The following is a 16,334-nucleotide window of genomic DNA, read 5'->3' on the forward strand; positions in this document are numbered from 1 at the left end:
TTACGATTCACTAGTTGAAATTCTCATAGTTCAAGGCCCCCTTTGTAAGACGACTGAATCACCTCGAAGTTTAGCGCTGGCGACATGCGAGGCCCAAAAACCCACAGGCCCGATTATATTTGGGCATTGAACTAGCAACTCCCGATTATCGAGGGGAATGGCTTCAGTCTTTATTCGATTTGCTCCAGTACCTTGGTATCCTTCCTTGCTGGGCATGGAAACGCTGCAGTTACGTCGGCTCTGATGACAGCAAGCATTGGTCAATGGTCACGCAGGAAGAATTTGAGCCCGTTCCGCGCATCTGCCGGCTGATTATGTCCGTCTACGAAGACGATCCAGAGCATCCCAAGTTCGCCTCCGAAGGAGGTTACGGCATCAACTCCGACTGGGTCGTGAAGCGCGTCAACTACGACCAGACACAGGGCCGCTCCCCGCCCTACCTCATCTATATAGACCACGATTACCGCGAGATCGTGCTCGCTATCCGCGGTCTCAATTTCGGCGCCGCCAGCGACTTCAAGATTCTGCTGAACAACCGGAAGGGACTGCATATGTTTGACGGCGGGTACGTGTTCTAGTATGTCTGCCATTTATAATAGGCCGGTCTTTTGGGTAGTATTAACTATGTGCATAACATTTGGTGATCAGAGCTAGTGCTACATCGTGATTTTGAATCCCGGAGGGGGCGACCAGAGTGTGCTTCCTGCACCAATAGGCCACCGCTATAAGCAGAAGGGGCGACTTGAGTGTGTTCCCGTACGATGGGCTGTCGCTAGAGTAGTCCGTCGCAAGTGGGCCGTCGTGGACGTTGGCTCTCGAGGGCGTGGGTGTAGTGTTATGGTCCTGGGTTATGTACCTATGTCTTCCACTCCTAACAGGCCGGTCTTTTAGATAATATTGGCTAGGTACATAACAATACGTCCATCATGGTCTCTTGAATTCAGTAGTTGGTTGCTAAGCCAAGAGACCGACACGTTAATCGAGCAATGGCATGCAAATGGTTGTTTGTACAAGATGGTTTTTCACGGGGTACTCGCTAGGGTCAGGCGTGGTGGCGCTATTGACTATAATTGTGGCTAATAATCTGGACTGGCTCGGCGGCATTCCGTGGAGTTTGGTTCGATGCTATGCGGTGGGACCGGCGAGGAGCATGTCTTTGAATCTGGCCGTCTGGTACGCGGATATTATCCACTCGGTTGTGTTGCAGATGCCATACTAGCTCCCTTATTGACCTTTAAGAGTTAGTGATTTTCCTGAAAGCTGAAGTCATCCAGAGAAAAATTATGCCCGTGACTAGGGGTGGTACCAAGCCAAACTGGTTCGCAAACCGTTAGAGCTCAGCTCGAAAAAAGTTTTGGCCGTTCCGTTTTTACTTGAGCTCGGCTCGAGATTTTCCAAGTTTGACTTGTTAGTTTGTGAGCCGATTCGTTAGCATATATTTTTTTACAAAAATATCCTTTACTCTAATTGCTCTCATCAATTCCTTCTTTAGTTGATTGATAGTTGTTCTTATTTACTTTAAACTTCAAAGACAATCGATAGTTCAACCCTTTTGGGTCATTCAACATCTAATATTTTTGTTTGTCAGTGGAATATATACTAATGATAGAAGTATTTGTTATTTCTTTTAGTTCTATTAAACTGGTCATTATACATTAGTATGCTCCATTGTAAAGTCTTGGATTTCTCTGCAATAGCTTGCAGTTCAATGGTAGTAAGTTCATCACACTATTCTTTTTATTTATTTTTTGTAATTTTTTATTTTTATAGTTTTAAATGCAGGTTAAGGCCAAATGGAATACCTTCCTATTTTTTATCTTTGTACAATTGTCCAGCTTCTATTCGGGATAGAATTGAATTTTTGAAAAGAAGATTTTTATGGGATGGGCCAAATGGGGAAAAAAAGGTTAATCTTGTGAAATGGGTTGATGTTTGTAAACCAATTGTAATGGGGGGCCTCGGGATTCGTGACGTTGCTACCACCAACAAGTCTCTGCTACTAAAGTGGGTTTGGAAGTACAACATGCAACCCAATCTACTGTGGCGCCGAATGGTTGCAAGTAAATCAGGAAAAGAGAGAGGTTGGTGGACGGAGGGGGGAAGATTTTACAAGTTATCCCCTGTTTGGAAGAAAATTGCCAAACTCTTACCTTGCTTCAAAGCCGCCGTCAAATGCTATATTGGAAGTGGTGAAAGTACTCTTTTCTGGTCCGATTGGTGGATCGGGACTAGTTCCTTAGAGGAAAGTTATCCTCTTTTATTCCAGCTGTCAAGATCTCGAAGTTCAATGATTTCTGACCATTGGCAGTCCTCGGGTGGGTGGAATCTTCATCTCAGACGGGCATTAAATGACTCTGAAACTGTTGAAGCAACTGGCCTGATCAATTTACTTTCTGGTGTGGCCTTAAAAAATTCTTCCGATATCCTCATCTGGACACCCAACAAACAAGGTATGTTCTCTTCAGCCTCAACGTACCATCATTTGATTTCCTACCATCCTCTTCACGCAGAACATCCTGTTACTTTTGCTTGGTCGCTCCCGATTCCTCCTCGCATCAAATTTTTCATCTGGACGGTATGTCTTAAAAAAATTTTAACTTCTGCCGCTTTGCAAAGACGAGGCATTAATATTCCCAATCTAGAATGGCCATTTTGCAACACATCTCCTGAAACAGCAGATCATACGCTTTTGCATTGCGAATATGTTCATAAGATTTGGACCGAATTAATGGACAAGATCGGTTTATTATATTGCCCTTCGCAAGATTTGCTAAACACTATTTATACTTTGGTTAGCTCCCATCTTCCGAAGTTAGGGAAAATCTTAATATCTTGTTGTGTTGGACACATTGTGTGGAATTTATGGAAAGAAAGAAATAATCGCAAATTCAATCAGAAATCTATTCCTCGGAATATTCTCTGTGATCAGATAGTTGGTCAAGTTAGCTCTTGGGTTCTCCTTCGCAAAGAATTCTGTGATCTAAGAGCAACTAATATGAGGGAAAATTGGAGAAATGTTGCGAAAATGTCTCTTATTTCGAAGGCTCCTATTATGATAGAATGGACTAGACCTCCTCCTGGACACTTTAAATTAAATTTTGATGGAAGTGCTTTCGGTTGTCCGGGCCCAACCGGATTTGGTGGAGTAATTCACGATGATCAAGCAAATCTTCTCTACACTTATGCGGGTCCAATTGGAGTATCAGACTCTACTTGTGCGGAATTACATGGCTTGCTCAACGGGCTGAAACTCTTCAAACAAAAAAAGGACGGTGCTCTCTTGATCGAAGGGGATTCTCAAGTTATTATAAATTGGTGCTCCAAGCCTTCAAAACCTCCTTGGCGTCATTGGAAGATTTATGATGAAATCTGTAATTTAACTTCTGATTTATTATGTACTTGGAAACATGTACCAAGATCTGCTAATCATTTAGCCGATGTTCAAGCTAAAAAAGGCGTTACCCTCCAACATCTTGTTGTGGAGGAAATGTCTTTTTAGTTTTTTAGTTTGTATTTTATCTCTTTTGAATGCATTTACAACTCTTCTCAAAAAAAAAAAATGCAGGTTAAGGCTAGAACCTAGCTCGAGCTTGATTCCAATTTTAGGTTCGAGGCTAAGCTCGAGCTTGAATTTCAGTTCGAAGTATTCAAATCAAACCAAACTCAAACATATGAAGGTTTGAACTTGGCTTGGCTCGATGCCACCCCTACCTGTGGCATTATCTGAGATGCACAAATGAGGGTCATTACTTTAGCTTTGATCATGTTTTTATGTTACACACGAGGAGCCAAATAAATTAGTATAAATTGAAATTTGTGTACATCACGGGGAGCATTGAGTAGTCCTAGGTAGTGGCAATTAGTTACGGACACTGACTATCTGACTTGGCTGCACTGAGTTTGCATCAAGTTGCAGTTTGTTTGCCATCAATTGTGGCCTGCTTGTACTGAAGTGCCGCCTGAGTGCCTTTTGGCTCTTCATGTTCGTCATGCATACAATGCATGAAGTTTGTGAAAATTTATGATGTGCCTCCTTATTAGGCTCAAAATGTTCTGACCCTTGCATCCCAGAAAATCTGAACCCTTTTATTTATAGTCAATGACAATTGTAATGTTCCAATTTACAACATCATAATTCTAATTCTGAGTTAGTACAATTTCTCTTTATAAAAAATAAATTCTTAAATTAAAATATAAATATTGTATCTATTGTTAAACAAAAGTTCTGGCTAAAGCAGTTAGGTGACATCTAGGAGCGTGTCCTTCGATTTAGAAGTCCTGTTTTTAGATGTTTTACACTATTGCGTTGTATGAACAGATTTTTACAATCATATACCAACTTTTATTGACAGGTAAATTTTCAAATAATTTTTGAAAATATTATATTTCAAAATACTTATTGACATGCACCATTTCCAAATAAGCCTTTACTTCAAGTACAGAGATCTAGTACTAAATGACTTCTTAAGGCTGATAGAATAGTTAGCTTTTCTTTAATTTTATTTGAATTAAAGAATGAGCCATAGGGAGTCTCACCTCCTCTGCCCCTTGTCCCTTGATACTCTAGAAAGAAGGGGAAGGAAGATGGGTTCTCTATCTCATTCATTTAAAACTTTTGTTTAAAAAGTTGAATAAGTGTTCTGCTAGCTTACTTTGATGGAGAAGTTGTATTTATTCATTAGGTTATTATAAAGTTAATTTGAAAATAAAAATTATAAAAAGTGAAATGTTAAATAGGCTTATCATCTTAAATGCACGAAATTAATCCAAATCATTTCAATGAAATGTGAAAAAAGTTGGATAAAATGAGTTGCTAATATTCTTGTAATTGCATATAAAATTTTTGCATGATATGAAAACATTTTATGGAGTAGATGTCGGAATGGAATTATGAAAGGAAAAATTACCGAATATATAAAAAGACCAATGGAGAGAGAGTAAACTATCTTACTAAAAAGGATAGTGTAGTTAACATATTCTGAATATGAGTTAGCTTGTGTGAGCTGTTTTCATGGGACAATACTCCTCTTCATGGTTCGTGTTGCATGCATTATGTAATGCTTGAAAGTTCAGAGTGGAATATGTGATATCTCTTAAAGCATGGTTTTTGGGTCTATGAAATAAAATAAAAATGAAAATAACTATAAAATACTTACTAAATATCATCAAACAACACAACACAACACATCACAAAAATTCTTCCCAAATTGGAATGTATATTGTGAAGTTGGGTCCAAGGCCTATCCCAAAATGACTATCCAACTTAGGAAACCTTTTTGTATTCACTAATCCATGTAAGTCTATTCCTTAACACTCCCCTTCGCGTGTAGGCCCTCTTTTGTGGCTCTACAAGTGGATAATTTAGGTGTAGGCTCACATATGAGTACCTGCTCTGATACCATATGAAGTTGGATCCAAGGTCCATCCCAAAATGACTAGCCAACTTAGGAAGTCTTTTTCCCAACTAATAAACTCAAGATCTTTGCACTCACTAATCCATGTGGGACTATTCCTTAACATTTATCTACATAATATTTTTTTTGAAACATAAATCATATGTAATATTAACATAAATGAACATATACAATCATTGCATAATCAATTAATAATGAAAAATCTAATTTAAAACTTAAAGAAAAGGGACATATTAATTTGAGAGAGAAGAGAAAGAGGAGATGGGATTCTCACGATAGGTGATCCTATTGGTGCTGGTTGTGTCTCAAACATCCTATGCAATGGGTAGCAAGGGCAACCTAGAAGGTGATTGGAAAAGTGGGAAGAATGCTGAAAAACTAAATAATGATGTCAGAAATGGGAAAGAATGTTACGAAATGAAGAGGAAAGTTAAAAAATGTGAGGAACAATGGTGAGAATGGTTAGACCTCACAAAGAGTTGTCAGGGAGTAGAGAGATGGTTGAAAGAAAAGGGTTTTGGTAGGAGTGAATATGGTCTTCGCATTCTAAAGCCCTATTAAAGGAGTGTAGGGGGCTCATGTCCCTCAATTTTTTGTCGGAAGCCCTAATCTTTGTTTCCAGGTTGGGTTTGGTGAGTTTACTCCTTGAGTATTGATCAAAATCTGGGTTGATCCAACTAGTTGTGAACTCTGGCTCTAAAGTCAGTTTTCTCAAAGAACCTTTAGGTCATGGTGTTTCGACTCATAGGGTTGGTCTCAGGATTGGATTTGCCTCGAGTTGCCTCAAAACTCACCTTGGGTCACCCCTTCAGCTTATCCCCTCCACTTCCCTTTGGTTTGTTATACCGAATCTAACCTTTGTTATTTTCCTCTTGTCGAACTATCACTTCTTCCTTTCCCTCTAACCATATACATTCATACATATGGAGAAAAAGGAGCATGGACCTAAGTCTATATAAGCTTAGGTGCACCAATTTTCAATTTAATTTGAAAAAAATTGAATCGAATGTCTTAAAAATTGATTTTTTCTTATTTTACATTTATTTATTATCCCATGCATTTATGTTGATGGAGATTTGAGATTTTTTTCTTATTTTATCCATTAAAATACATTTATAAGGATATTTTGGTCATTTCCTACATGTCCTTCTAGGAATTGCAGTAAGTTAGTCATTAGGGTGGTAGTGTATGTTTCAAATTCCAATTAATTTCTGATAAGTATTTAGGAAGTTATTGGGTTTTATGTAATGAGGGACGTTTTTGTAATCTATCTCGATTTTCACTTAAGTCAACTATTTAAAGGAGAGGGCTCGAGTTTCAGCTGTAATGTGTTCCTTGTCAATGCACACTTTCTTCTCCCTCTTATTTCTTCTTCTTTTTTTCTTCTTCTATTCTTGCAACTTTTCATGGTATCAAAGCAATGAAATATGAGCCTGCGACGGGCCAAGGCGATTGCATGAAAGAATTTTGTGTTGGTGTCGCCCTCAGCCAACCACTTGAAGCGGACCTTTTTCTTCCACTGAATCCTTTCGAAGTGAAGAAGACTCTGGAAATTGCATTACAGGGAGATACGGCTGGAGAATTCCGATTAGGTAAGGTCCCTTTGCTCCTCAGTCACATCAAGGGCGACAATCTGAGACTATAGAGAGGACTTGTGAGAGGTGGCATTGAGGCAACAATCCGAGGACCAAGACTTGAGTTGTTCTTTGAGGCGCTTCAGCTTGCGAGGGAGGGACCAACCATCATAGTTGGGGTCTCCAAGGGCTCCCCACCAGGATGTGATGCTATAAGATACACTTAGAAGCTGCACATAGAGTTATTGAATTATCTCAAAAGGCGCACCAGGGAAAGGTTTTTATATACTCTCATGGTAAAATTAATGTGTTAGGCTACTCGGATGTAAATTATGTAGGATGTGAGAAAGATACGAGATTAACTACAGGTTACTGTTGCTTTATTGGAGGTAATCTTGTTAGTTGGAGTAAGAAGCAAAGTGTAGTAGCCAGATCCACTACTAAAACTGAGTATAAAGCTATGACTTATACAATGAATGAGGTCATGTGGGTAAAGTCCGTGTTGGTTGAATTAAATTTTCACATCATAGAGTCTATGCGATATGCGGGTGGACGCGGCATTGTTGACACAACCGACATTGGCGAATTTGTATGATATAAGACCAAAATGGAGAGCATTGCCGTCGCCACCAAAATGGTATTTTTCAGAGAGGTATGGCAGTCCCAAGTCATTAAAAATCTAACCTGGGGGCAGCAACAACTTTAGACGGCTCAAAAACGTAAGATAGCCAAGACGCAACAACAACAACAACATCAGCAAGGGCGCAGTCCCGGCAGACAGTGCACACATGTAGGGTCTCGTGCACGGGCAGCAGACATCAACTGGCAGTTGGCTGGCTATTCGGTTTGAATTTTGAAATTTGAGTTTGGGGCCTATCCAAACGGATATGGATAGGGTTTTTGGGTGATTTTAGGCATATGAGATAATGCCATTTTTGAGTAATTTAGGGATTTGCCTTGTTTAGGTGGCAAAATCTCATAGTCTAGGGTTTCAATAAGGGATAAGAGGGGTTTATCTCTATTTTCCCTATAAATAGGCTTTGTAAATCAGTTGTAAACATCTCATTTTCATGCAAAGGATTCCCCATTACACCTGACCTGACTTTCTCTTCATTTAGGCTTTATTTCTTCATAAACGGGAGGCTGACTAGCCTAATTTTCGTTCGGAGTAAGCTAGGCTGCATGCTGAGGAACTTGGAGCGATTTCTTGCTCAATCTAGCGGCGTCACACTATGGTTATGAAGTGCGATAACCAAGCTACAATTTTTATAGCAAGCAATCTGGTTTTTCATGAGAGAACTAAACATATCGAGGTTGATTTTGATTTCATCAAAGATATTGTAATATAAGGAAAGGTTGTTACCTCATATTTTAAGTCATTTGATCAGCTTGATGATATATTCACCAAACCTCTCCGAAGACGCGAGCATCCTTCATTCTCTGACAAGCTAGGGCTTTTGATATTTATGTTCCAGCTTGAGAGGATGTGTTAAAACACATGTGTAAGGGCATTTTGCTCATTTTCTATTTGTGTAAGTTTCAAATTTCAATTCATTATGATAAGTTTTTGGGAAGTTATTGGGTTTTATGTAATGAGGGGCATTTTTATAATCTATCGCAATTTTCACTTAAAGTGTACTTTTTAAAGGAGATGGCTCGAGTTTCAGCCCTAATGTGTCCCTACTCAATACACTTTCTTCTCCCTCTTGTTTCTTCTTCTTTTCTCCTTCCTCTTCTATCTCTATATTCTTGCAACTTTTCACTATGAAATGTTAATGACAAAATGGAGGAAGTGGCATTATTTAAAAAATAATGAAGTAAATGGCATTCTTATAAATATAACAATTTTTCTAAAGAAGAAAAAGTTAGGTGTAGCTAAGTTGGTTGGATTCAAATCTAGCCTCTTTTCCCTCTCTCTCCCTCTATATATAAATATAAAAGAAAAAAACTACTAATTTTGTTGCCAAATTAGGAACAACAGAATGAAAAAAATTATAACTAGAAAACCTGCTTTATTGGAGAACGTGAAAATATGGACTGTAAAGGCTGTTTTAATAAGAGCAACATAACTTTTGCATTTTTTTACTCCACAATAACAATCTAGAGTAGGTAATTAAGATTCTTTCAGTAGCCTCAAACAAAACCTTACCTCAATGTAAGGATGCATCCATATTGAATTTGTATTTAGTGTTAGATGTCTGTTAATCAATTTCAATTTACTTTTGCCTTGTCCCATAATCAATTGAATTTACAATGGATACTTAGATTACTTCAACTATTATTTCATGCATTCTCGCATTGCACTTGTGTGAAAATGTCTCCTCACCATCTATGGGTCAGTATGAGATACGTACTGTATTTTGGAATTGGTGCTTCTAAAATGCTCAAGTAATTTCCATATCCTTTTTAGCTAACCCAACTGGCATTTTTTGCGTCAATTAATGACAAGGCTGTCTCTAATTTTATCCAGGATGACTTCTTACCAAGAACACCAACTCCCATAGAAGATCACTTGAAGGCAATCTGCTGGTGAATTGTCTGCTGATCTTCAATCATGGTTTCAGGATTCCTAAGCATGAATATATCATTTTATTCTTTCGCCTTGATCCTCATGATCAGTGGGCCACATTCCATGAATATATCTCAGCAACACTCTTTTCATGGCGGTGTTTTTGCAGGTTTCCATATCTCTGTAAGTATTATAACACTAACAAAAAATATACAACTGGCGGCAGTTGGGACCAAAAAATGTAAAATTTCGTGAAATGAGGAATATTATGGTTTTCCAGATCGGTGCAATTTTATTTCTTAAGGAGATACTTGAAATTAAAGTATGTTATTAGTTGCACCTTTCTCTCTCTTCCTTGCTTGTACGCCATGTGTCCTACTGCGATGATGGGTGTGTGCTCCAGTCTTTAAGCATTATGTCCTGTAAAGCTATTAGATAAACATTTAACGCACATCTGTGATAGTGTGTGAGCTTCCACATATGATGTAAACTATCAATTATAGTCAGAAAGCACATATTTCTAGTTTGTCTGCATATTGGAGAAAATCATTACTTATTTACTTAAGGTCTTACTGCTTTGGACAGCTTTCCTTGCTTAGTATTCCTCGTATGCTTGAGGGATACATGCATTCCAGCAGATAGACGGCTTAGGGATTTGAGAAGGCTATATGCTCCAGGCAGAATGTATCATATTGTGGAGAGAAATTTTTTCTGGTATTATTATCATTTTGGGGCTGTAAGCTTTGAGCTTTGCTCCCGTTACTTACATATGTAGGTCTAATCTATGTGAAGAAATGGATTTCTATTTCACAGCTGAAAGTTGAATCTTTCAAGCTTAGAAGATTTGGGCTAATATAATTGATAGTTTGTATCATATGAGAGTGAAAAAGGTAGCCTTCAAGCATGATTAAATAGATGAGTGAGACCTTCCATCAACTGGGCCCATTCATGAATAATTTGTGCCCATACTATTTTATGTAATCATTTGGTCAATTTTATTTTTTTCATAGAAAATGATTGTAGATGGTGATAGTATTAGTGTTTCAAATAACTGCTACCAAAATTTGAGCATAAGATTGGGGTCCAGCACAATCTATACTTGCAGCATCATATGATTTAAGATAATGGTACTTGGGTCATTCTTATAGGAATTATATAGTAATGTTATCGAATCTTGGCTGGGTAGTGAAGGCGGAATCATGTGCTTTTGGTAATCAACTTTTGGCATCACAATTTATTTAAAGTTATATGTAAACATCATTACTGTCAATGTCACAGCGCTGGTATGTCCAACTATGTACTTGTCAGACTTAAATTTAAGGTATATAGCTAAGTTGTATATTTTAGAGTCTAAGAATGAGAAAATTACACTCCTACAGCTCATTATATACATTGGTGCTTTTGAGACTTTATATTGATTGCAATTTTTGCTGTTGTAATTGTTTTGTGTTTAATGATGTGCATGATTGATGTCCATATTTAACTGACTTTGGGTTATCAATTTTTTGTTGATTAGATTCTTTAAACATCAATCAGCTGGAAAGAAAAAAACTTTTCTGGACCAAGCAAGATGTTAGGCTTTCATCTGTTGAAATTTGTGATAACTTAGTTGTTTTTGTTTTTGCTTTTTCTTTTTGTAAACGGTTAGAGCTTTTATTGCTTGAGTACAAGCTAAAGTGTTTTGGTTGGACAGATCTGATTTTTGGCTATAGCACAATAGAGGTTGGGGGATGTACAGGTACCCCAACGTAGGCAGTTTCTCAATCTCTCTTCTCCACTTTCTCTCACTCTCATTCTCTCTCTTCGACCTTCTTTTTTCTTAACTTTTCACCTCTGTTACAATTTGAGGATGGTACTATATGTTTTTGTGGCAGGACGTAGGAAAAAAAACTAAGCATCAAAGCTTTGTATTCCAATACAAAATAGTCTCGGCTCAAGAGTAAATAGGAAAAAATTTGGCACCTTCAGGGTTAATATTTTGCCAAGAAACGGTGTACCATTTAACAAGACTACTTGGTGCAACACACGCTCATTCTCATCTGGCTACCCTGTTCTCTCTTTTCCCATGGTCAGCCCACAAAAGTCCTTTGGAATCCAATGGTAGAGAAAATGGAAAAGCGCTTCTCCACGTGGAAAGGTAAACCACTCACAATTGGGACAAGCCACTGTAATGAAATCCACATTAGCTGGCCATAGCAACTACTTCCCATCCTTTTTACCATACCTGTGAAGTGTGGCCTGGAAAATGGAAGTTATATAATGGGTTTCCTTTGGTGTGGGGTGCAGCGAATAAATTCAGATACCCAGTAGTGATATTTTTCCTCTACTCAGTGGAGGAATTCTCTACATCATCACTTTACAGAAAGCTGTTAGGCCCTACAGCATAGAATGGTGCACAGAAGATCTCTCTAACTTGGAAGCTCATTGGCTCTCCGAAGGTTCTACACTTAATCTGGACTGCAGTGCATAAAAAGATTCTCACATGTGAAGGGCTGTGGAAGAGGGGATGTCCTGAGATTGTCACTTGTGAAGAACTGCCGAGAAGGGATGTTTTATCATCAACTCTAGTGTTAAGGAAGAAGAGGTGGATCATTTGCTGCTCCACTGTCCATTTAGTTTTGAAATTTGAGGAGCTGCCTTCTGAAAAAATTTCTTGGGTGTTTCCCTGCCTCATTCACAGGCTATGGATTTCAGAACTATACTCAGAGTTTGGCACGTGCTGACCTGATCCACTGGAAATCAATGCATGGTGTCTATGGATTGAGATAAACAACAACACTTTTAATACTGCTGCTAAATCTATTATGGGCTCAATTGAAAATCTACTTATATCTGTTTGTGAAAAGAACCATTTTAGTGTGTGCTGAATCTGAAAGTCTTGTTCAATCTGCTGAATGATGTGGTACAATCCTTGCAAAATTTAGTGCAGGAATTTCCTTCTGTGAAAATTATTCAGATCTAAGTGTAACATGATCAATTCCATTGCTGTCTTTTGGAATGTATAGTAGTGAACAACCAGCTCTACGCATTTTTTGGTGTGCACTCTTGATTTAATTTTATGTTTCATGGTTCTCCATCATAGACCTACCTCCTTTTTTGGTGTGATGGGAAGAAATTAAAGATTTCAATGATCAAGACAAATTCAAAGACCACTTCAAGAAGAAAAATTAAAAAGGATTTTTTTTCCCTCAGAATTTTGTTGTCTGAGACCAGGTATATATTATTTAACATAATTATGTCAATCCTGTTTTGGTGAAAGTCCTTGTTTTGTTCTATAGATGGCAATTTATAACGTTCCTCATGCAAAGGAACTTTACCTATTCTGTCCAGATCTGTGAGAACAAAGTTTTTGTAGTAGGATTCAATCAAAGGAATGTTACCTATATCTCGACATTTTTCTAATTTTCTGAGACAGAAAGCTTACCTTTTTTTCTGGTTGCCCTAATTAAGAGAAGATGATAAAAGTGTATAAAATACTGTTTACGTTTCTGTAGTCTTTGGTGGAAACGAACTGCTGGAAAGTTGTTGAGTATGTCAAAATGATAAATGCAAATGTGGAAGGTTTCCTCCTGTAGTAAGGATTTCTTTTCCAGTGGATGGAAGATTTGACTACATTGTCCTCTCATGCAATGCTGGATCAGATCATGAGATTATTTGGATTGAAAGAGAATCAAAGAAAGCTTTGGAAGTAAGTAACAAAATTTGATTCTTATTTGGAAAGTGTTATAATTCTTTGCCTTGATTTAAGAGAAAAAGGAGGGGGTGGCTGTGGAGGGAGAAAGAGGGAACACCATATTTCTTTGTAGAATGAACTGTGTATATAAATGGAAGTTGCAAAGGTAAGGGTGGGGTAACAACCTTTTACTTCAAATCTAGTTGAAATGGAGGATAAGGTCCTCTGCTATATCATCGCACTTATTAAGGTCTCATTTTATGCATAATTCAAAGTCTTTCTTTTTCCGTAGGTAAAGTCAATTCACCTGGACTTTTCTTCTGCACTAACATGTGTTTGGACACTTTTTCTAGATTGTTTACTTTATCATTCAGCATCCCCTGTGCTCTAATAAGGCAGTGGGTACATGAATCTGCTTATCCATATCAAGTTCATTTTACAACTACTTGGTATTTGACGAAATTGACCCCCCTGCCCCTGAAATAAATTCTGCCTGGTATTCGGAAAATATAAAAATTAAAAACATCGAAAATGGGTTCTATTTTCTTGTAACAGTTGATGAAGGAGAAGCAAGCAGACAGAAGTCCTCCTAATCAGCAGAGATTTGAAACAAAGGAAACACTTGAAAAGAGCACAGGGATGCATTGCAGAGAACAGTTAACCTCTAGGTGTGAAATGCTCTGCCATCAAATACAGGAGCCACAAAAGATACAGATGTAGTTATTCAAAGGGAAACCGTTGAGGTTGGAGGTACCAATTGGGACATAGTAGTTGAGAAGCTCTTCAACTAGAAAGAATTCAGAAATTTTATTCTAGACAATAATGTAGAGATCAAGGACTGAGTGTTACTAGTGGGCTGATCTTGTTGGAGCTTATTGGCATTGTTTCACTGATAGTTACTGTGTTATTAAAAAGTTTTTTTAGATACGGAGAAGTGTATACTAGTTTCTAAAAAAATAGAGAGAATTGCCTCTATACAATTGTTTTTGTTTGTTTTTCTTTTATAATGAAATTTATGTATTTCATTTTTTTCCGAGCTACCAAGAATAGGTGATGACTTACTGTCTCTCTCTCATGCACATATATCTCTATCTACAGTTTTTAAGTATGCGATTTGAAGAAACTTGCAGTGTGATGACAGAAAACAGTAAGCTATAGATGGGTGAATATGAATTGATCAGTAAATGATAAATGCTTTTATTGCTGCCAGTCATGAGAGTATGAGGGCAAGAGGAAAAGAAAATTCAGCAGAAAATAGTGAAGGTTACATACAAGGAGATGTAGATTTGTCTTTCAGTACTGTGTGTACGTTTTCCTTTTCTTTTCCTTCCAAAATGTACGACTATGATTTGTTTCAAAATTTTCTCTTTTCATTCATTAACACTTCAATTAGACATGCTGTACTCTGAAGCTCTGCATTGAGTCGAGGGTTATTTATACTAGTAGGTTCAATCTCTGAGAATAAACAGATTTCTATTTCACATCTGACAGTTGAAATTTCATGCTTAGGACACTTGATTGTTTATATCACATTGAATGTGAAAAAGTTGGCCTTCAAGCATGATTTAGTAGGTTAGTTGAGACCTTCCATCAACTGGGCCTATTAATGAATAATGAGTGTGCAAGCTATTTATGTAAATCAATTGATCGTTTGAATTTTTGTTAAAAAAGTTGATTCTAGATGGATTTGTTTCAAAAAAAACTGCTATAAATTTTGTTGTGGTGAGACCTTTCCACTCAATCTTTGTATGTTTGGGCATTTTGTTTTTTGCCATTCTTTGTATGGTTTGTATATTCTCTTCCCTTAATGAGTTCTCTCTTCTTTTTTTTTTTAAATAAAGTTGAATATAAATTCTTTATGCACCTCTCAGGTCAACCTGATTGTGAAAAGTAACTGCTTTCTTGTGTGCTGTATCTAAAAATCCTGTTCAGCCTACTGGATAGTGTAGTAGGCTTCTTGCAATGCTATTTGCAAGAATACCTTGCTGTGATAGTTATTTACTTCTTGGTGTAACATGATCATTTGCTTTGCTGCCGTTTACAATTTATTGTTGCCAATGACCATTCACATTTGTTGTCTTCTCCCATAGTTTAAATTTTATGTAAGAACGGTTCGCCATCATAGAATAATCTCCTTTCTTGGTCTGATGTGAAAACAAATGCAAATATCTTAATATTTTTCCAATTTGAGGTCATTCCAATGTGGGACAGAAAGCTTGACATTTTTCTGGTTGCCCTAAATAAAAGAAAAGCATACTAGTAGTCTTTACTGGAAAAGAACCGCTGGAAAGCTGATGAGTACTTCAAAATGGTGAGTGCAGATGTGGGAGATCTCCTCCTGAAGGACTGCAATACCAGTGGATGGAAGATTTGAACACATTGTCCTCTCTTGCAATGCCACATCAGATCATGGGATTATTTGGATTGAAAGAGAATCAAAGAAAGCTTTGGAAGTAAGCTGGAACAAAATTTGATTCTTTTCAAATGTTATAACTTTTTCTAAGATTATTTACAATCCTAGCATATCCTATGCATGAACAAGGTAGTGCATATGTGGGTCTGCTGATCGATATCAATTTCATTTTACAACTTCTACTCTCTTCTTGTTTGGGTAAATTGTGACTGGTATGTAGAAAATATAAGGACATTGAAAAAGGGTTTTATGTTCTTGTAACAGGTGATGAAGGAAAACAAAATAGTTACAGAACTTGTTGAAATTTCCCCCCATTTGTCTTCGAGAACTTATTGTTGTTGACAAACTTCACATGCAGTATGTACCGTCTCACCTACAGGTTACCTATATTTTGACCAAAAGTATATTTTTTCACTCTAAACTTCACGTCTGTTCTAATCTGACTCTTAGCTTGCGAGCGGGTGTGAAAGATATGGTGACATAATGGAAACCTGCAGACTAGGTTTCATCACCGAAGGATCTCAGAGTGCCAAAAATAGTATTTTCTTGTTTCAAATTTATGTATAAATATATTTTTATAACCTTATTTATGATCGCGGTGAATAAATAGTTTTTGCTTAAAAACTTGCACTTTTGTGTTATATACTTCGTTGTTTTCTTGTCATAGTTATTATTTTTGGCGTGCACCTTAGAGACGATTCTCAGTAATTTCTCCGAGACTGGACTATAGTCTCTCGGTGGGTTTTATTAT

General features: G+C 37.4%; 1 protein-coding gene across 4 annotated transcripts; it reads left to right on the forward strand.

Moving 5' to 3' along the window:
* The first annotated feature begins 203 nt into the window (after positions 1 to 203).
* LOC137956964 (uncharacterized) lies at positions 204 to 15,999 on the forward strand. Of its 4 annotated transcripts, none has more exons than XR_011113289.1 (4): positions 204 to 565; positions 9,459 to 9,680; positions 15,492 to 15,623; positions 15,848 to 15,999. XR_011113289.1 is itself a non-coding variant. In XM_068804642.1 (3 exons), the coding sequence occupies exons 1-3, from the start codon at positions 264 to 266 to the stop codon at positions 15,849 to 15,851; spliced, it is 438 nt and encodes a 145-aa protein (XP_068660743.1). In that variant the 5' UTR covers positions 204 to 263; the 3' UTR covers positions 15,852 to 15,999. The 4 variants fall into 4 exon arrangements, 1 of the variants encoding a protein (XP_068660743.1); XR_011113290.1 differs by lacking the exon at positions 204 to 565 and adding an exon at positions 756 to 1,173; XR_011113291.1 differs by lacking the exons at positions 15,492 to 15,623; positions 15,848 to 15,999 and adding an exon at positions 10,083 to 10,170.
* The last annotated feature ends 335 nt before the right edge of the window (positions 16,000 to 16,334 follow it).

This window comes from Aristolochia californica, unplaced genomic scaffold (genome assembly GCF_029961685.1).
Source record: "Aristolochia californica isolate CCGP_79_NKW_82.1479 unplaced genomic scaffold, dmAriCali1.0.hap1 SCAF_2, whole genome shotgun sequence".
In the NCBI taxonomy this organism is placed as follows: Eukaryota; Viridiplantae; Streptophyta; class Magnoliopsida; order Piperales; family Aristolochiaceae; genus Aristolochia; species Aristolochia californica.

Coding starts and splice junctions, on each gene's coding strand:
- LOC137956964 (XM_068804642.1), top strand. CDS start 264: ATGGTCACGCAGGAAGAATTTGAGCCCGTTCCGCGCATCTGCCGGCTG. Junction 566..15,491: donor CTGCATATGTTTGACGGCGG/GTACGTGTTCTA, acceptor TGGTGAGTGCAG/ATGTGGGAGATCTCCTCCTG.